This window comes from Morus notabilis, unplaced genomic scaffold (genome assembly GCF_000414095.1).
Source record: "Morus notabilis unplaced genomic scaffold, ASM41409v2 Scaffold452, whole genome shotgun sequence".
Classification (NCBI taxonomy): domain Eukaryota; kingdom Viridiplantae; phylum Streptophyta; class Magnoliopsida; order Rosales; family Moraceae; genus Morus; species Morus notabilis.
This window is the reverse complement of record NW_010362077.1, coordinates 125,128-146,529: the sequence shown is the minus strand read 5'-3', so window position 1 is coordinate 146,529 and position 21,402 is coordinate 125,128. Positions and strand designations below refer to the sequence as shown.

Below are 21,402 nucleotides of genomic sequence, written 5' to 3'. Positions count from 1 at the left end.
TTTATAACAGTCATCAATCTCATGCTTGATTTGCTGAAAGTTTAAATTCTATATAAAAAAAAAATTAAATTAAAGCTGTCAACCTCAAGTGTACATCATTAAATAAATAAAAAAAACCATTTGTCACTACATTTTTCCATGGTATCACCATTTTTGTTTTTCTTTCACTACAAACAATTCAAGAACGCTTAATAGAGACGTGATGGAGCATGTCCCAAATTACGGAGAGGTAGATACTAGATAGTCTAGGTGAGGGAAATGTGGACGGAGAAACTGGTTTTTATTTTTTTGATTTGGTATAAATAGAATAAGAAGAAAAACATAAAAAATCTATCTTCTGTTTTGTGTAAAGATACAAGAGAAGGGAAAGGAAGGAAAAAAAAAAAACTTGTTTGTGTGATTACTATCATATTCTTTTTTTAAATTCATATAATTATTTTGTTAGTAATATGGGTAATAATTATATGAAAATAAATTGGTTCATATTATTATAATTATTTACCTAATTGATCCATATGAATATAATTGTTTTGTTAGTACTATAGTTAACTAAATGGATAAAATCCATATTATAATTCCTCCAAATTGGAAGCCCTTAAAATTGTTCCTCTTCAAGGTTTTGAAATCACTCCACTCAATCCATTCTTTCCTACCATATTGTTATGACTTATGGGTGCCAAAATCTTTCACTAACCTTCTAACTCATCTCTTTTCGCGTTTCCTCTAACTAAACAAGCTAAAAAATCTATGATAAATGATTCTAAACTTCTAAGATTTTGCAAGATACTGTCAAATTTACCCACTAGATTCTCACAAGCTTAAATCTTAAGGTAAGAACTCTCCTCAGTTTAAATCTCCACAAAACAACTTTCTAAAAATCACATTTGACAATTAATTAATCAGTCAAATAAATGGTCTTTAATATTATTATCCAAGGACATAGATGGAGACCATTGACCTTAGGCTTTGAAGTAGCTGCCTTTCTGAACCAACGTGGGTTCAAAGCCACGCAGAAACAATAGAAGAAGTGTCCTCTCCCTATTAACTCTCTCTCTCTCTCTCTCAAAATAAGCCAATAAAGCCACCCACCAACTTTGTCTCTCTTCCCTCTTCTTCAAAATCTCTCCTTTCATTTCATTCACATTCCCACCACAAAAAACACATCAATATAACATAACATGCCTTATAAACCTTCACCACCGTCAAACCACCGCACTTTCTCTTTCCTCCTCCTTCTCTTCCTCCTCTTCTCCGCCGCCAATGCCGCCGGCGATAAAAAACGACAGCGCTTCAAAGAAGCCCCCAAGTTCTACAACTCCCCAAACTGCCCCACCCTCCCACCAAACGACGACATCTCAAACTCCACGTGCTCAAACGACAGCGACGCCGACAACAACGACGATGATGTCTCCGTCGTCCACGTGGCGATGACCCTCGACGCCGCCTACCTCCGCGGCTCAATGGCGGCGATCCTCTCCGTCCTCCAGCACTCCTCCTGCCCGGAGAACATCCGCTTCCACTTCGTCGCCTCCTCCGCCGCCGACCGTGACTCCCTCCGGTCAACCCTCTCCGGTTCGTTCCCTTACCTGAAATTCCAAATCTACCCCTTCGACGCTGCCGCTGTGGCCGGCCTAATCTCCACATCCATACGCGCCGCCCTCGACTGCCCCCTCAACTACGCGCGCAACTACCTCGCGGACACCCTCCCCGCCTGCGTACGACGCGTCGTTTATCTCGACTCCGACCTCGTACTTGTCGACGACATTGCCAAGCTGGCGGCAACGCCCCTCCCAAACGGCGCCGTTTTGGCCGCGCCAGAGTACTGCAACGCAAACTTCACGTCCTACTTCACGCCCACCTTCTGGTCCAACCCCTCGCTATCTCTCACCTTCGCGGGCCGCCGCGCGTGCTACTTCAACACCGGGGTGATGGTCATGGACCTGGCGCGTTGGCGCGTGGGCGCGTACACCGAGAAGATCGTGGATTGGATGGAGCTACAGAAGAGGATCCGGATCTACGAGCTCGGGTCGTTGCCTCCGTTTTTATTGGTGTTCGCAGGGAATATTGCCCCGGTGGACCACCGTTGGAACCAGCACGGCCTCGGAGGGGATAATTTCCGTGGGCTTTGTCGGGATCTGCATCCAGGCCCAGTAAGCCTGCTTCACTGGAGTGGAAAGGGGAAACCGTGGGCCAGGCTCGACGCTAACCGGCCCTGTCCGTTGGACGCGCTCTGGGCACCCTACGATTTGTTACAGACGTTGTTCGTGCTTGAGTCTTAAAAAAGGAGAGTAATTAATTAATTTGTCGGTAAATTTCAATTTTTTTTTTAATTTTGATGAGAAGTTTTGAGGCTTTTTTTTTTTTTTTTTTGGTGGGTGGGGGATGGCGTATGTGTATACAAATTCGATGCTTACAAAAAAAAAAAAAAAAAAAAGCTCATAAATTAGCGTCCTCGATTGAGATGAGATGACTTGAAAAGGAGAAAAAAAAAATGAAAAAAAAAGTCATGAGGTCGTTTTGTACATTATACAGCCATTAATTAACAGACCTTATAATTACAATAATATTGGCTTCTCATTTCTCTTCTTCTACCCTTTTTTTGTTCCTTCCAATCAAGAACAAAATAAATTTTTGTGTGTTTAATCTGATCTCTCTCTCTCTCTCTGTTTTTTTGCTTTTTTTTTTTGTCTTTATTTATTATTTTTATTTTTAAGAAGATCTTCATTAGAGTTTGTCTGGTGATGTCTGATTGGTCGGCCTGAAATTTTTTTTTTTTTTTGAGCAACTATGTGAATATAATTAGACATCAGGTAGTTTTAGTATCGTAAGTAGTTATTATAACTTCTAATGGACTAAGCTTAATATTTGTCCTTTAAAATAAATTCACATGAAATTTTTATTCTACGGACTTAAAATTAGATGTTATTAGCAAAGGTTTATTCATTTTGATGATCATAGGAAAAAAGTGCAGTGGCATGCAACTAGAAAAACTACCATTGGATTCCCGATTATTCATTTCTCTCATGAATTTTACTTTTAGGTTAATTATGACGTAATATTTTTATTGAATTAACTGAACAATTATTGTAAACCTAATCAACGCAAATAGATTCCAAGCTTTAAGGAGAACATGGAAGGGCCACAGTAACTTCTTTGCTTTTCTTTTCTTTTTTTCTTTTTTTTTTTTTTTAATTTAAATGTTTGATTTGTTGTTGAGTTCTTGTATGCGTATCTAATTGTCTGGCCAAAGTAAAACATTGCTTTGAGAGGTTTGACCAGACATATATTGCTTTTCTTTTGATTAAGCGTAATTAAAGGGCTTTCTGATCTGCAACTAGGGTTACCTAATTGCTTCTTTTCATATATAGATACTCTTTGTAAACACAATGATTAATTTCTTTACATATCGTTTCCTAGCCCAAAAAGAAAAAAAAAAGTGTCTAAATTAAGCAGTGCTATTTAAGAATTTCTGGGCCTAGCTGGACTTGTCCGTTTATTTTTTTTGGGAGAAAGAGAAAAATAGACCAAGATTTGTGATGAATTAAAATTAATAGGTTAATAGTTTACATAAGTTAATAAATAGGTCAAATACTGTTTTTGTCCATAACTTATCTGGCTATGAACCTATCTGGCTATGAACCATAACTTGACAAGTTTGTCCATAACTTATCTAGTTATGAACCATAACTTGACAAATTATGCCCTATTAATTTCTATAACTAAAAATTGACCTATATACTTTTTTAAACTTTTCATATTGGCCTATTTTCTACTATTTTCTTTTTTTTTATTATTTGGAATGAAACTCAATATTATTTCTCTCAAAAAAAAAAAAAAAAAGAATCTCAATAGTTTTTGCTTCCTGATGTGACTCACAGACGTTATCCATTTTTTTTGTTTTGTTTTTGGTCAAAAGTAAATAATTGCTTGTTAAACTTATTGTTGTGGAATATCATAATTAATTTATTCTCTCATTTGTAATCACATTCATGCCTTTTCCACTCTTAATTACAATGCCAATTCTTGGGAGCAGTTAGCAATGTAGTGAAAAAAAAGGTTAAAGTATAGTAACAATAATTAAATAAAAATAAAAGCAAAAAGAGACAAATAGCCCGTTTAGTTGACGTATCTATGTCAGTGATTTTGATTTTAAATTCAAATTTTGTGAGAGAATCTATTGGCGGAAACTTTTTTTCTCAAATTTTTTTGACAAAGAATAATTAAAATTATGGGTTGAAATCCTAAAACTCATATAGAGGTCAAAAAAACTCAAGTGACAGAGCATAATAAAATCCTTAATTTAATTGATTGAAATTAAACTTGAATATATTTCAAGTTTTACTACAATTGCTTAAAATATGGTTGGATAACATCCTTTAATTTATATATCTATGTCTATAAAATTTTATTCAAATAATAATATGGAGGTCAGAAAAATTTCAATCAATTAAATTGATGACTTCTTAGGAGTACTTAGTACTCGAAGAAGTGTGAAATTAGTGAATTTATCCTATCACTAGTAAGTTACTTGAAGATGCAGATTCAAAAAGAACTTATTTATTTGAATTTTATTCGTGCTATTTTTATGTCTAAATATTAATATCTAATATTATAGATTTAAATATTTTAATATTTAGAAATCAATTTTAATACTTATAAATATTTATAAATATATGTATATATGTCGCTGGGGTTAAATTGAATTTTTGTTTAGACTTCTTTAGAAACTCTATTTCATATAGTAGAAAAAGATAAAATATAGATTATTAGAGATCGATCGAACCAATGACTATTTATAATTCCATAATGGAATTAATTACATACTGGTTATGAACTAAAGGATTGTTATGGTAAAACTTCGTTTAAAATGATGGGGTAGAAAACAACGTGTGACTTGAAGGACACGATTCGCTGTGGATTCTCACATCCACCAATTTATATTATATAGAAATTATATAGGAATGAAAGTGCTTTTAGCTCGACATCGTTTGTTCACTATAACTCTCATTTTTTTTTGAGGTTGTAATATAAACCATATCATATTGTACATGATGGAGCTCAAGCAGAACATATTGATTCATTTTTTAGAGGTATGAATCCAGGATTAGTATCAATTAATAAATTCAACCAACTTTGTAAGTCTATTTTTCCATAGAAATATGTTCGCTAAAAAAACCCCCAGATTAATCGTAAATGAGAAGATTGATTATGTAGAAAAAATAAGATGGATTCATATTTGCAAACATGAGAATTATATAGGAACAAGAATAATTTTGGATTACTTTTCAAAAAAATAGAAATATATTTATTTAAAATAATAAGAGGATTCCAATTATAATAGTCGCGAAGAAAAAACCGTAATAAATGCAAAGAGGAGGCATCTTTTACCCTATAGCGAAGGGTTTGAACTAAGATTTTCAGATGAATCGGGTAGGGTATTAATACATCTGATACATAATTTAACTATGAGAATTTATCCTCTAAAAAAGGAAATATTGAATGAATTGTCGTAAATTATAAGATTTTACGATTTATGTCTCCTTTAAGGAAGATACTAATGGTAGGGAAAATGGAATTTCCACAATGACTGCAAATCCCTCTGATATCATTTGAGAATACAAATTCTTATTGTACCCAAAAGTTGATTTTGGTTCGAATCGTTAGAGGAAATAATAAAATGATTATATTGATACATTTGAGAAATTAAACGTTTACAATTAGTAAACTAGGTTTATTGTCATAACCTACCTTTTCCAACAAATTCGATCTATTTAAACTAAGATTACGGGCAAATACATAAATTTACTCCCGAAAAATAAGTAGGCATTTCTAAGATCTTGTTTGTCTTTATTGGATTATCAAATGATACACATAGTACGATACAGTTAAAACAAGGTATAATAGTAAGAAAAAAGATAAATACCTCAGAAAAAGTAAGACTCATCAATGGACTCTCTATCCTCTCTTTTTACACCTAATTAATTTAGCTTCATTCAAGGATAAAAAATGTTTAAAAAGCTGTTTTGATTTTGAAAAAAAATCTCTTTATCAATATATTGCCTTCTTCTAAACATTTATCTCCGCCACATAATGAAAATTGAGATAGTTAAACTTAGGATTCATAAAACATTGATTGATAATATACTCATGGGAAAAGCCTTTCCCGCGTCAAGCACTAATATATTTTTAATGTTTAATTAGATCGGATAATTATTCAAAAATTAAGAACAGGAGCTCGTTACTTTTTATTTCCCTATAATTGGAACCTATAGTATAGTAAGGCTCTATCCATTTATTTACTCGACATAACTTTAAATTTAGTTTTTATTTCTTTACTTTTTAAATGAATTTTGTTCTGCGCCAAGAATTCAAACAATTTATACAAGGTTTTGAACCTATACGATAAGAATGAAATATTTTTAGAATTCTCTATTGATACAACATGTTGCTTTTTCTATTAATTCCTTTTAGGATCAGTCGCGGTCTTACAAACTCTACTGATGACATAGACGAATCTGTTACTTCATTAAAATGTGTAAAATGAGCTAGCCACACTTAAAAGACGAGTACTCTACCATTGAGTTAGCAACCCGAACTAAAATAAAATAATTAGAATGTATAGATACAATCGAAATCTCAATAAATAAAGAGGTTGAATAGTACGACTAAATCAAAACATTTAAATTTTAAAAAGGCAAAACAAAAATCTAAAAATTCATAATCAATTATGAATATAAGAAAAATGAACAGATCCGATGAAAATCCAAAAAAATATTTTAGATAAAAAATATAGATGAAAATAAAAAATATTTATATACCAACTCTTGTCTCTTATGTTATCCATTATTCTATTTTAATATCTTATTATACTTTAATATAATTTTCTATTTTAATTATTTTAATAAAAAAACACTTCTTCTATTACACCAAATCAAATGAACCCTTTATTTGAATGAAATAAAATCAAATTTATGAGGTAGAGATATATAGATTCATTTATTCATGATCGGATTATATTTATTTAATACACTGTTGTCAATATGAATGTTGAGAAAAGAATACAATGGAGAAATAGAAAAAAGATTATAAATTGAAATTATTATTTCAATTTTCATTTAATTAAATTTTTTAATTTATTTAAAAATAAAAAACAAAAACTAAGAATTTATGTTGGATTGGCACTACATATATAATTGACATATATAAAAATCCCATATTTATTTAATTAATATCAATTAGTGTAAGTATCAATATTATGTAAAAGTAAGAAAAGCAAGCTCAACATTTTCCTTTTTTATTTATTCATCGAATTCCAATGAAAAATGGAAAGCACCCATTGACATGACAATAATATAAAAAATTTAGGACTGTTTATTCTCTTAATATTTTTCTATCTATTGCATCAATAAAAAATATTTTTATCATTATAAAAGATGACATTTTATAGTAGCAAAAATATATTAATTATGGTATAAATTGAAAAAGAGAAAAGATTATACAAAACTCTATACAAATTATTCACACCTTACCTTTATTAATTTAATATATATTTCAATATATACAAGTTCTACCTCCATATTATTATTTGAATAAAACTTTATAGACATACCTAATCGAAAAAGGATGTTATCCAACCGCATTTCAAATAATTGTAGTAAAACTTGACATGTTGACCCTTTTGCTTTTCCAGCTATACAAACATATTTAAGTAATTATTGTTATGTAAGACCATAATGAAAGCACAATTTGATTTTTCTTCTAAACGAATACGATATTGAGATTTTTTACCGGGACGTAATTGGTTTGTAAGATTGCTTCTAGCTCTAGGCTTTTTACTAGTTAGTCCTAGTAAAGCCCCAGACGACGTATTCTACTGTGGGTTATCAACCCACTCTTAGTACCAAAATGGGTTCTTTACAAGAAAGAATTACTTCTATCAAAGAGGGGTCCATAACTTCTATTCAAACAGTTTATGTACCTGCGGACGATTTGACTGATCCAGCTCCGGCCACGACATTTGCACATTTAGATGCTACTACCGTACTATCAAGTGGATTGGCCGCCAAAGCCATCAATCCAGCAGTAGATCCTTTAGATTCAACGTCAACTATACTCCAACCTCGAATTATTGGTGAACATTTTGAGATTGCGCAAAGAGTTAAACAAACTTTACAACGTTACAAAGAACTTCAGGACATTATAGCTATCCTTGGGTTGGGCGAAGAAGATCGCTTAACCGTTGCAAGAGCACAAAAAATTGAGCATTTCCCGTCACAACCTTTTTGTAGCAGACAAATAGCCCGTTTTGTTCACGCGTTCATATCAGTGATTTTGATTCTAAATTCAAATATTATGAGAGAACCTATTAGCAGGAACTTTTTTTCTCAAATTTTTTGTGTAGAGCAGAATTAAAATTATGAGTTCAAATCCTAAAACCAAAGAGATCTAATGTGGTTCTGCGATATGCCTACATCAACGAACTAGAAAAAAAGGATAATGTTCAGTGAGGAGTACTATGAATGAGACTCCATACAAATAAACATTACAAGCACATAATTCAGTAAATTAACAAAAACTAAAATCAAAAGATGTCTCATATGAAATAAATACAAATAAAGCCAAAACTACTAATACAATTAACTTTTTCCTAATACTTAGTTCAGGTTTTAGCTGATGTAACCTTTATGAAGAAGTTTTGTTTCGAAGCTCTCAGTTGCTTGCCAAAAATGTAAAGCTCAAATGATCGTGGTCGCATCAAATATATATATATATATATATATATATATAAAATAACATTATAAACGTACGTCATGAGCACCAATAAAACCCCAACGCGTTTTCTCTATCTTTAATTTCTTCTTTGGCTTCTATTAATTTGAGATCAATTATTGGATTGACAATTTCAACTTTCAAGAGAAATTTAAACAATAGAATTTTCTGTTCGTGACAAGATTAAAAGATTAATGAAATTAATTGATAACAGAAGTTTGTCGGTGGCACCTCTTCCATGATTTAGGGGAGACGTAGTTCTTCATATATATAGAAAATGCCAAAGGTTACTATTATTTTGTGTGGTAAGAAAGAAGAAATAGGATAGATACTAGAGCTTGTAGTCAACATCCTTTGTTTAGAACTTTCTTGTCTTATTTGATAAGTTCTTGATTAATTAAGAACTACAGATATGTTTTCTTACTTTTTTCCTCCTCTGTAGTTTTTCATATTTAGCTATGAATTTGGTGGCTTTATGGCCATTTGGTTAATAGATTTAGACATAAATTTAAATTTTTTAGTTTTTAATTTTTTTGGGAAAAACATTGTATAAAAAATTATAAAATAAACACAAGCTTTCTCTTTAGGACTACTAAATATAAATTTGTTATCTCAAAAGTATGTTTCTATCGTCCCACTAATTAACATTTATCACATTATTTAAAGTTGGCTATAAAATATAAATAAAGATTACAAGTGGGATCGAACCGATAACCCCAACTCGTCTTCCCACGTCATCAGATCAAATTATCTTAAACAAATGCTGTGACAAATCATAATCAGTAGGATATTAGAGTATATCCAACTATATTAGTAATTTCATGTTTTTAATCAAAATAACTAATCATCTCTTTTTTTTTTTTTTTTTTGGCTTTTTTTCACTCCAAGTCTCTAACCATTAGCCAAATGGTTAATTATTTTAAAAATTGCATTTCACACTAGCCTAACTAATAAGAAGAGACTAACCATTTTATTTTTTATATTATTTTATTCTTTCAAACAATAATAAATTCAAGGTTTTTTTTTTAACTGCAATAAAGTTATTTATATTTTACGTTTAATAAATACTAAAATATAGAATATGATTACAGTAATTCACCTAAAAGTAGCTAGCTATTTTAACTAAAATTTAGCTACAATTTAGGAAGTTCACTTGGGAATGCCATTAGACTTCTGGGATTATAGATCTCAAATATGTTGTCCAATTTTAGTGTCTTATTTGGTGTCTAATTAATCTGTTGTCATGTAAAAAATTCAGATTGCTTTTTAACTTACTCTTTTGTACTTATAATAGGATAATGTGATATAATTTAATTAGTTAGACACTAATTTAAATACAAAAAATTGGACACTATTAATTTGTTGCGACTTCACAAACCTTTATCTCTATATATAAACTGTTAAAAAGGAGCCCAGTTGCCCAATATTGCTTGCAATCTCCTAATCTACTAAAGACTATGGGTTTGTTCAGTTGTATTTTTGAGTTATGATGATTTGAGTGTAGATTTTGAGTTGATTTTGAGTTATAATTCGACTTGAAGTTGTAACTTGAGTTTGTGTTTGGTTGTATACATTTGAGTTATGGTTTGAGATGAAATTTTTTTTGAGTTTGTGTTTAAGTGGGTCAAAACTTGAGTTTGTATTTAGATAGTATTTTAATAAAAATTCAATCATGATGAAAAATTTTAGTAGGATATATGAGTAGAGTTTTATTTATCTATTCGTTGTGAACGCATATAAAACATCATATCAATCGGAATTAAAACGAAAAAGTTATAACGTTTTTAAAAATAGAAAAAATACTGTTCATTAACTTGAATTTGAGTTTAGAAATTTGAGTTGAAGGAGAAAGTTGACCTCAGATTTTAATCTCAAATTAAGTTAAAATTCAAGTTTAAACTCAAATTTTATAAATGAATATGAACTAAATAAAATTGTAAGAGTTTAAATTTTTTTTGAATTTAAATGTAAATGAACAAGTCCGAGATTTCCTTTCCCCGCACTCCCAAAAAATACGAATCTAGCAAGTTTTGGAGCTAGATTATAATTATAGGCTTCTAATGCCTTGGAAACATAATTAAACCTCTGAAGAAACAACGAAATTAAATGCAGATCTATTTTACTTCTCGGAGAAATCAATGGCCCTCTCTCATGGAAATGGAATTAAGTACGCCGACAATCCAGTCACTCTTACTGCGATTTCTCTGGCGTGTTTGGTGATTGATGAGTACTTGCAAAATATTAATCAGCCATGAGAGACCTATAAGGTCAACTTTGTTGGGTTTAAATATATGCTTTGATTTGATTTGGGAAAAAAAAAAAAAAAGTATCCATTAATTAAACCTTGACATGTACATTCGTTTTGGTCAACTTATCATAAAGCTTTCTTATATAAGAAGCAACAAATCTAAACGTGGGGTAAGATTTGTTGGTTGATTTCAAAACTAGACAAAAAAAAAAAAAAAAAAGGTTTAAAAATTTGCAACAGATTGAAAGTGAGGAAGACGGGAGAGTCGTACTGGCACTGCAGGGGGACATAACACTTGTTTTCTTTGGAGAATGCAAGTTAATATCAAGATGATTAATTTGCTTGGTTTTGGTGTCTGTTGTTGATTAAATTAGTTATTAGTAGCACTTTTTTGTATATCTCATACTTTGCAATATATATGTTTGCTCTAATTTTCATGTTTGAAATCAACTTGAAGCACACTAATTATCAGACAATCATTGAGTCATGACAACTCACAATGATGGATGATAACGCAATTACGCAAGGGTTTCTTTGTGATCATATGTTATTTATTATCAATGATTTTATTTACTTAAATGAGTGCGCTCATAGATAAACAAAATGAATTACTAAATTAAATTTCTTAGCAACTGCTGTCAGCACCAAACATAAAATATATACATATACATATCAAAGATGTTGTTCATCATGATTAAATAAATAATATTATATGCTAACTAATATGATTAACATCTTATGATTTTTCTTTATATATTGGACCTGTGTTGATCTTTCAGTTTCACTCTATTTATAATAATTACTGAAGAAATAATAATGTTAGTATGATTCCTCTCATACTTCCTTAAGATTTTGTCGGCTTATAAATGTTAATTATTTGTATACTATTATATTTGAAGCATTTGTTTGTTATAGTTATAATGAGTACATGAGATTGATCTTGTTGCTTTAGATGTATGCAGATTGAGGAAATGATTCAACAATGCATAAAATTTTACTAAATTCAGATTTTAGAGTTCATTAATTAGAGTGAAGAAGATAAAAGAGGAAGAGGTGCCAATTTTGGGCCTCCTCTTTTCTTCCCGCACAGCCCGCTCTTTTATGTGGGCCGTCCATGTTTCCTCCTTTAGGCCAGCATGGGTCGGGTGGCGCCGGATCAGGCAGTTTGGATGGACAACCCCAAGCGGAGGCTTGGTGATAATTGAGGCCCGTTGAGAGAAAATAATTATCGGAAATAGTAGAAAATAGGTTATGAAAAGCTTAAGAAAGTATATAAGCCAATTTTTAGTTATAAAAATTAATAGGTCATAACTTGTCAAGTTATAATTCATAATCAGATAAATTATGGACAAACTTGTCAAGTTATGATTCATAGCCAGACAAGTTATGGACAAAAACCGTGAATTATGGACAATAACTTGTCAAGTTATGGTTCATAACTAGACAAGTTATAGACAAAAATAGTAATTTAGCATATTTATTAACTTATGTAAACTATTGACCTATTAATTTTAATTCATCTCAAGTCTTGGCCTATTTTCCTCTTTCTCCCTTTCTTTACCCTTTACCCTTTACCCTTTTCACTAAGATCAACTTTGAACCATTTCATATTTTTAACTAAAATAGTTAATGATTTAACTTTTTTTTTTTTTTTTAACTTTTCTCCACTCCAACCATTAATTAAATAGTTAACTATTTTAACTAAAACACTTTAGAAGTGGCTAGCTATTTATTCTTATTATTATTATATTTTTTGTTTTGACATATGGTAAAAGTTAGAAAAAAAGGTTATTTATATTTTAAACTCAAAAAAATATTAAAATAATATATTTTTAGTTAAAATAGAGAATATTATTTGAGTGACTCACTAAAAAGTTACTAACTAAAATATCTTTGTAGTTATTTTAATTAGAGTTTAGCTAAAATTTAGAGAGCTCCCTTACAGATGCTCTAATATACTTATTTGATTAAAGGGTATTAATCAAGTATAATAGGTAAAAACTCAAGATCCATACATTTTGAGGAATATTTGTCTCTTTTTCCCTTGTGTTTATATATATATATTTTTTATATAGATAATTAAGTAGATGGGAATGGGATCGAGTGTCAATTTAACGTTAAAAGCGCCTACGGTTTTGTTTAAGACAATTAACTAAAAACAGTGAAAATGAATACTCTTCATAATACGTAATCATTCCAATTCTAAAAAAGAAAAGGAAAAGGAATTCTTGATGATATAGACATAGTAGATAAAAGGGTGTGACTAATAAGTGCTCTTCAGATAAACTTGATCTTAGGCTTTCGGCTAGTAAACCGACTCTAAATTAATAGATCTAACAATTCAAATTAGTTTTTTTTCCCTTTCTTTTGCTAATCAAGCTTTCCAAATTAGTTGTATGTTTGAATTGGAGTTTTGGTTCGTGGATGGGCAAGTGGAGCAAATATGGCTCTTTATGCACATAGAATTATTCTGTTAAAATTGGTGGAATTGGAAAACAAATTGGGTGAAAACTGAAAAGTTCTGCTAAGTTCCCAAGTTATTGTCAATTGTATAGGAGATTGACGTCGTTTTCAGGTTTCTAGTCGTTTCTTAAAAATGCTGTCGTATTTTGAATTATCATCATTCATGAGATATGATGCTGCCGTTCTACAACTAGTTGTAATTGTTGGCCATTTTTAAATTTATTCATTGCTATCGCTTGCATTTTTAAAGAAGTTGTTTTCTATACAAAACATAAGTACTTTCATTATTAGTCTGTTCTAAATATTTATTGGTATATGTATATTAGAATTTGGAAGAATGGGGGAAACATGTCAAGTTAAGAGGATAATAAAAATTAATAGGACTATTTAGAAATATTAAGAAATAGACCAATTAATTGAATTACAAAAGTGTCCCCGTTTAAATATGCCATTATAAAAGTAAATCCAAATAAAAATAACATATTAAATATGCCATTATCACATTTTAGTATCAAATATGCAACTTATATTAGCGTTTGCATTGAACATGATCTAAGCATTTATCATCCTCCCAAAAATTTTTTTTTTTTTTTTTTTTTTTTTTTTTTTTTTTCCTTTTTTCCTTTTTATTTTCAGCAGTAGTAAAAGGGTTCAAATGAAATCATCACAGTGGGATTTGGGGAAACGACATCAATCTAATCACTTGGCTATCAATCCCTGTGGTAGTTCAGACAAAACTGGCTCCACTTTCCGACAACTAATAACTCCATCAAATCCTTGAAATCGACTCTTCACGGTAAAACGAACATAGCCACACTCAGCCTAAAAGCAAAACCAACAACGTTAGGATTGAAAGCTGCTTTTTTCGCAAATATCTCAAATTCTCAACTTGACAACCTCAATTAGATGGGAAAAAAATAAATAAGAAAAGACATTATATATTAGTCTAATCAATCTAAGACTACCAAAAGCAGCAAATGATTTCTTCAAATTGAACAATCAATACTCAGCGAGATGAGCCATTTTTGAACCGTAAAGGTCATGGTCACGCAATGATCGATGAAATATTACAATCAAGATTCCGCAGATTTACTTGCTTCCTCGTAGTAGTCCCCGTAGATTTCTCCACTACTACTGCTTCTGTTCCTCCGCCAATATCTGTAATACATGTATTGCAGTATTATCTGTAATTTTTACAAGTTAAGGTTAACTATAATTATAGTTGGTTATTTTGAGGATTTTTAATGGTAATGGAATAAAAAAGTTTTTGCTGCATGCGGTTAATTTAAGTGGTTGGGTGTGTGCGTGTGTCCACTAAAATTGAAATCTCAGTATTTTATTTTTTATATAAAGTAGGAGGCATTAAAAGCCCCGCACTGTATAAAAATAAATAAATAAATAAGTTGTAATGATAGATGGGACAGATCGGATCATGGTTAAAGAGGATACAAATGAGTCGAGTGCCACACAAACGACAGCATCCAGCAACCATGGCATATTAGCCTTTGTTCTTTCCCACTCGGTGCTTCTTACAAGAATACTGCATTAACACAAATAAAAATTTAGCTTAAGAGTTACTAACTGGTAGAACAAAATTTGAGAGTCAAATAAAGGGGATTATTGGAAGTGAGAGAAATATTAGAACCTTCCCACATAAGTGACATTTGCAATCAGTGCAAAGATGAACATGAGAGGATTCAAGCCCTGAAAGTAACATAATGAAAGTTATTCCAATTGTAGAAAAAAAGAAATATCGGTATAAAGTACAATTTTCTTTTGTTCTCAAAAAAAAAATTGGGTTAAAAGAAAAATTTTTTTTTTTTTTTTTTTTTTTTTTTTTTTTTTTTTTTTTTTTTTCATGTATATGTATATATATCCCAAATATCAACTATTGATTGATGAAAAGAAAAACTACACGTTTTTTTTTTTTTTTTTTAAAGAACTATCAGCTGCCACATGATAAAAGCCGAAAAGATTTTAATGGCTCGTATTGTTGTTCTCATTGTTTAATGGCCGATATTTAGGCTATATTGTATTCTTATATTGGTAATATAGTATAAAAAGGCAAGAGAGAAGTGTTAAAGCCATCAAATTAATTATTACCTCAACGCTTCCTCTTTTGATCTGGCCAACATAAGAAGTAACTGAAGTTTGTTAGAACATACATGAAAGGTAGAAAAAGGAAAGAAGAGAAAAGAAATGTGACAAAATATAAACACAGAGTTCTACAGAAGGTGACAAATACTAGTAAAGCCATTAGGACTGCTTACGTTTAACCATATCTGGGGGAGTCGACCGCCCATGTAAATAGCAGCCATCATCCATCCCAACCATTGCCCATATACAGTATGGTTCTCACCTCCGCTCTGCTGCATGCACATATATATATATATATATATATATATATATATTACATATATATACACATACATACATACATACATACAGATCAAAATCAGAGAAAAATAAGCAATTTTTGAGGGAAAAAAAATCAGTGGGACCAGTGATACTCAAAACAGTACATAGAGTTTGGGTAAAGATTTAGAGCATACCTGTAAGAGTAGTTTTCTTGCAGCAACTCCCATGTATACTTGTGTCAAAGAGTTACTTTTAAGGGGGAGGTTTACTGATGCTGCTAGAAATGTTCCATAATAACCTGCCTGAAAATGTGATACCAAGTTTAGAAAGCTACTAATTGTGGTGATATCATTCTCAAATTAGGAAATCTAGGAATGATGTACCAAGTTCATTTTTTTTTCTTGGCGCCAACGAAGATGAATAGATGATTATGATAGTGGTGGCGTAGACCGGTGTACATTAGTGGGTTTTCCTTTATTTTGTTCAAAAAAGATGATGATTTTTTACTAGGATATGAAAAATCATCTTATATGTAGGATATCATACTAAATCGTCATAAAAATAGCATGACAATTTAACCGAATTTATAAATAAAGATTTAGGTCTCGTTCAATTCGTCGATTCGAGTTTTTAATTTAAACTGATATGTGATTTTATGTGAGAATTTTTAACTGTAGCAAAAAAATTAGATGTGACTTTTTATGAGAGCTTTTAACTGTAATTGAAAACTCGAATTGGTGAAATAAACGAGACTTTAATGGTTAGAAATTGCGACTTACCATAGAATTTTCCAAAAAGGATGTTATTGACTTTACTTTTAAGCTTAACGCAAAGAAATAAAGCTACACGCTGTTACAGGTGAGCAATTGATATTTAACCAATAGGTTTACATCCAAATTCTGAGTTTATTAATGATAATTCTCTAACTAGATTAAACAAACAATATATATATATGTATATGTATGTGTGTATATGTGGGTCCATTATATATATATATATATATATATATGCACGTCATACCGATTTTGGGATTGGGCGAGGTTGGGTGGTAGATTTGTTGGAGCGAAGTGGAACAGTTGCCTCATCGTCCGAAGACGAGTCACTTTCAATGGCCATTGCTGAAGGACCACTTCTAGCCGCCCTAAGATACGTCCGAAAGGGTGGAGTTCCACTACCAGCCAGTGACCTTGCTGACCTGTACAGACCAACGGCTAGAATTAACTTTAGTTTCATCACCCATATATAGCCAACAACCAATAAGAAATTAAAAAGAGTTAAAAGTAAAAGTTAATTTCATGGTTTTAAATAATTAAAAGAAATTAATTATTAATACATACGTATAGTAGAACTCCCTCCGGGGAGTACCACTACTGGCTTTGGTCGAAGGCCTTGGTATTGGAATGCCTGATTCATCAGCTGGCTTGGAATTGTTCAACGGTTTTCTTTGATCTTCCTCAGTCTGATCAGATTTGGTAGCAAAATTACAAATACGACATTAGTACTAATAATTGAAAGCCAAAAAGTTCAAAAAAATTAAAGTATTCATATACACGTGATGAAAAGTAATTTATAATTTATGGATTATTATTGTAGTATTGAATACTTTATTTTAGCCTTTTTTTTAATGATATATAGTGTTTTCATCATGTATTATTTTTCTTTTTTCTTAAAAAAATAAAAAAGCTCTAAATTGCCATACTGATTGCTTGGTGGTAGTCTTCCGGCGTTTACACCATCTATAGATGTGGTCATAGTATATACTCTGAAGCACTAACACCACGGTACTTGTTGTGTAAAGCTGCAAAATAATTATCGACAGCGAAAAAGAAAACATAATTAATTGTACTAATAAGTACAGTACTGAGATCTTATTTATTCATAAGGGGGGGTTGAAATTTTTGGATTCTTGAAAAAGTCAAGAACTTATCATAGGAAAGTTGCCCCAACAACAAATATCATGGCAGGCCCCATTGGGCTGCGAATAAATTACTCGGTCCAAGATAACATTAATTAATGGATCCATGACTTAATTACAACTTTCCAACATATATATTCATAGTGTCTATAAAAAGAACTAACAATTTGCTAAAATGCGACCAAAAAAAAAAAAAAAAAAAAAAAAGAAAAAAGAAATTTAGATTACAAGACAGAAAGTGCAATTACCAGAGCTGTATAGTACTGGGTTGGCAACTGCATCCAAAAACATAACATACATATTAATATTTCTTGACATATGTGTGTGTCTATATATATGCTGATATATAAATAATACAGAAATTAGATTTCTGACAAAAAAAATGCACATGGTGGTCTGACCAGAGCGAACCAATAATCTCTGGTCATTTTCTGGACCACGAAAATTGCAATACTCACCGTTGCCGGTTCAAGAAGACAACCCACAAGATTAAACACATCTCTGCAATCAACATATAAAACCCAGAAAAGAAAGTGAACAAAACAGATAACATATTGTTAGAAACTTATTTAGATTTATTCGGAAAAAAAAAAACAACAAGAAAAGAAAAGTGACCAAAAGAAAGGAAAAAGAAAAAGAAAGAAAAATACGAACCCGGCAACCCAAGTGAGGAGAAAAGCAAGGGAGACACCATGGCTTGACTTTGTGCGGAAGTTGGTTATGATCTGTGGGATCTCCGCCACACCCCAACACACCAAACTTATGAGCCCAAAAGCAAATGAGAATTCATCTTTCAGATTGCAAAGACAGTCTTGAAAGTATTTCTCAACCCACCCAACACAAGCCTTGTTCTCCTCTACACAATAAGACACTCCCATTCTCTCTCTCTCTCTCTCTCTCTCTCTCTCTACCTCTCAATGCTGTGGAGTGTAAAAAGGTGGTGAGGAAAAGAAGGCTCTTGAAGTTTTTTATTTTATTGATTATTATTTATGAAGAAAACAACACGAGGAGGGGAATTAAATACTAGGTATGATCTATTTGGACAAATTTTCGTATTGCTGTCGTTTTCCCGGGTAAATTGTAATTTTATGAACATGTAATGGTAAAAGGGTAATGAACATTCTTACAAACATTTATCTGATACGCTCTTATCTGTGGTTGTTGGAAAGACAGGGAAGGCAAACTAATGAACACAAGATCTTTTGTGGTTCAATTCTCGCATATTCTTGCTGTGGTTGATCCCATTTGACGGTCCAGATTACTTCTGTCAAAAAAACAAATAAATGTAGATTTTAAGATATGTACAAGACATGTCATTACCATGTGAACATCATCTGCAGAGACATCTGATTCAATATTTATTATTTATTTCTTTTCGTTTCACCGCCTTACAGACAGGACATGATGTTGTTGCGTAATAATTGGTTCTTATTGCTCTTTCATTTTCCCTGGTACTAAAGAAAAAAAAAATGATGAGCTATATATAACGTCGAGTGATATATAATGCTATATATACTAGATCAAAGACGAAATCAAATTAAAGGCTGATCTCTGTAGCTAAAATAGGTACCTGCATCCACTAAGGGTAGAGAATGTATATTAAAATATATATATCATCCATTTGGAATCTTTTTCTTCTTTTTATTTATTTATTTATTTTTTATTTTGTGTCTATGATCATGAACCCTTCTCGTGCGTTGCACCCATTTATCTTTATGTCAATGAAAGAAAAGATATCAAACGCACTACTTTTTTTGGGGCAAAGGATAGGTACTTTCTCTTTATAATTAGGAGTGCAAGTTGGGAACCGTAATTACAAACAAATAATATGAAACTCAAATATATATGCGTCCAATATTATCACATTATCATCATACATATTTACGGGGCGATTCGTCCCTTTTCTTTCTTTGGACCTTATAATAACGTTGGAATTACAACGAGTTAAGTAATTAGCAATTATTGGCTACCATTTTAATTAACTAATTTAATATAGCTAGTTCTTTCTTTTCAGGAGGGGAAAATTTAATATAATTCTTAAAATAGTTGTCTTTTTTTTTTTTTCTTGAAAACATAGTTGTCATTGTCTACTTTATAGGTATTAATCTCATTTTCTACCTGAATTTTAATTTTTTATTCTTCTTTAATATTCGGTATAGAGTACACAGACAAGTTTGTCTCCTTAACGCATTCAGTTCTTGCTTTTTAGGAGTCTTTAAATCATGTACTTAATTTGAATAAAAAATTCCAACTTTTGGCTCTGGTGAGTGAGACATTAACGGGGTGTGGGACAACCTTATAAAGGGGTACTTTTTTCTTGAACCGTGAAGGTCGATTCCATGGCTTGTTTTTATAGTACTAACTAATCCGATCTGATCTAGAACACTCGTCACCACAATTAACTGCAAGTTGAAGCGGTAAAAAATGTACCTAATAATCCGCAAGTTCTAAATCCAATCTTATCAAATGTAAGTGTACTCATCTGACATCTTGAACCAGACCCAATATCCTGGCGAAGTTCATGAACGAAAACTTCCATGAATCGGTTAAGTTCAATCAAAAATCAGTTGAATCTAGCCTCTATAGTGATCCAGGTTCACGATCCGAGAAATGCCCAACAAAACAAACATCTTCTGTTATTCTTATCTTATCCTTAGGAAGTACTAAAAATTGACAAACGAGCTTGGCTAGCATTATACATCTGAGTGGTATTAGAATCTCATATTGACTGGAGATATTGACATGATCCACTTATACTAAAATAGTAAAGGTTATTTGCGACGATATTTATCGTCACAAATATTTCATTATTTGTGACAACATGTCGTCGCAATTGACTCCCGTTAAATAAATTAAGCATGTCGTCGCTAATAAGTTCAATGTCGTCACAAATAGTTTAGGCGCGCAATTTCCAATGGCGCGGATTTTTGCCGCCAAAGGGAATCCATTTTTTGCGACGACTTGTCGTTGTAAATATCTTTTTATTTGCGACGACACATGTCGTCGCAAATAATACCACTCTATTTGTGACGATGTGTTCTCCTTGTCGTCGCAAATAAGCTTGACCGGTGGAATGATTATTTGTGACGACATATTATCGTCGCAAATAATTTCAGATGTTGGGTATTTGCGACGGCATTTTAATTTATTTGCAACGACAATGTCGTCGCAAATAATTTCAGATGTGGGGTATTTGCGACGGCATTTTAAATTTATTTGCGACGACAATGTCGTCGTAAATAAGTCTGATATATTATACCCTAACTTATTCCTCTTCATTTTCCCCCGATTTCACTCACTCTCTCTCTAAACAATCTCTGCCTTTTCTTCTCCTCACCGTCGCCGCCGCCACCTGCCGCCCTCCATTCTCTCTCTCTATTCCATTCTCTCTATCCTCTTCTCTCTCTTCTCAGCTTTCTCTCTCTCTCTCTCTTCCGCTCCCCCTCCCTCTTGTTCCCATCTCCGGCCGCCCGTCCTACCGCCCCGCTCCCAACGGCAAGCTCACGCCGGCCCGCCCCCGCCCCTTCTTCTTAGCTTTCTCTCTCTCTTCCCTTTTCTCTCTCTCTCTCTTCCGCTCCCCCTCCCTCTTGTTCCCATCTCCGGCCGCCCGTCCCGCCGCCCCGCCCCCACCCTTGCCGAGACTCCCTCC

General features: G+C 32.1%; 2 protein-coding genes across 6 annotated transcripts; one reads left to right on the top strand and one right to left on the bottom strand.

Moving 5' to 3' along the window:
• Nucleotides 1–995: 995 nt before the first annotated feature.
• Nucleotides 996–2,564, top strand: LOC21392515 (probable galacturonosyltransferase-like 1). Its single transcript, XM_010101051.2, has one exon. The coding sequence runs from the start codon at nucleotides 1,179–1,181 to the stop codon at nucleotides 2,277–2,279; it is 1,101 nt and encodes a 366-aa protein (XP_010099353.1). The 5' UTR covers nucleotides 996–1,178; the 3' UTR covers nucleotides 2,280–2,564.
• An 11,390-nt stretch (nucleotides 2,565–13,954) lies between these two features.
• LOC21392512 lies at nucleotides 13,955–18,725 on the bottom strand. Of its 5 annotated transcripts, none has more exons than XR_002902460.1 (13): nucleotides 18,408–18,725; nucleotides 18,212–18,254; nucleotides 18,002–18,028; nucleotides 17,538–17,636; nucleotides 17,176–17,297; nucleotides 16,859–17,033; nucleotides 16,033–16,140; nucleotides 15,751–15,849; nucleotides 15,584–15,604; nucleotides 15,126–15,184; nucleotides 14,930–15,020; nucleotides 14,446–14,664; nucleotides 13,955–14,302 (listed from the first exon to the last, which is right to left on the bottom strand). XR_002902460.1 is itself a non-coding variant. In XM_024167546.1 (13 exons), the coding sequence occupies exons 1-12, from the start codon at nucleotides 18,629–18,631 to the stop codon at nucleotides 14,554–14,556; spliced, it is 1,179 nt and encodes a 392-aa protein (XP_024023314.1). In that variant the 5' UTR covers nucleotides 18,632–18,725; the 3' UTR covers nucleotides 13,955–14,302; nucleotides 14,552–14,553. The 5 variants fall into 5 exon arrangements, 3 of the variants coding, with proteins under 3 accessions (XP_024023314.1, XP_024023316.1, XP_024023315.1); XR_002902461.1 differs by having other exon boundaries at nucleotides 14,487–14,664; XM_024167546.1 differs by having other exon boundaries at nucleotides 14,552–14,664.
• Between the last annotated feature and the right edge of the window lie 2,677 nt (nucleotides 18,726–21,402).

What these genes read in the sequence shown, in the direction of transcription:
- LOC21392512 (XM_024167546.1), bottom strand. Translation starts at nt 18,631, where the DNA reads ATGGGAGTGTCTTATTGTGTAGAGGAGAACAAGGCTTGTGTTGGGTGG. An exon ending in CTCGCCCAATCCCAAAATCG is followed by an intron (nt 16,141 to 16,858) that starts GTATGACGTGCA and finishes TCACATTTTCAG; the next exon opens with GCAGGTTATTATGGAACATT. An exon ending in AATGTCACTTATGTGGGAAG is followed by an intron (nt 15,021 to 15,125) that starts GTTCTAATATTT and finishes GTGTTAATGCAG; the next exon opens with TATTCTTGTAAGAAGCACCG.
- LOC21392515 (XM_010101051.2), top strand. Translation starts at nt 1,179, where the DNA reads ATGCCTTATAAACCTTCACCACCGTCAAACCACCGCACTTTCTCTTTC.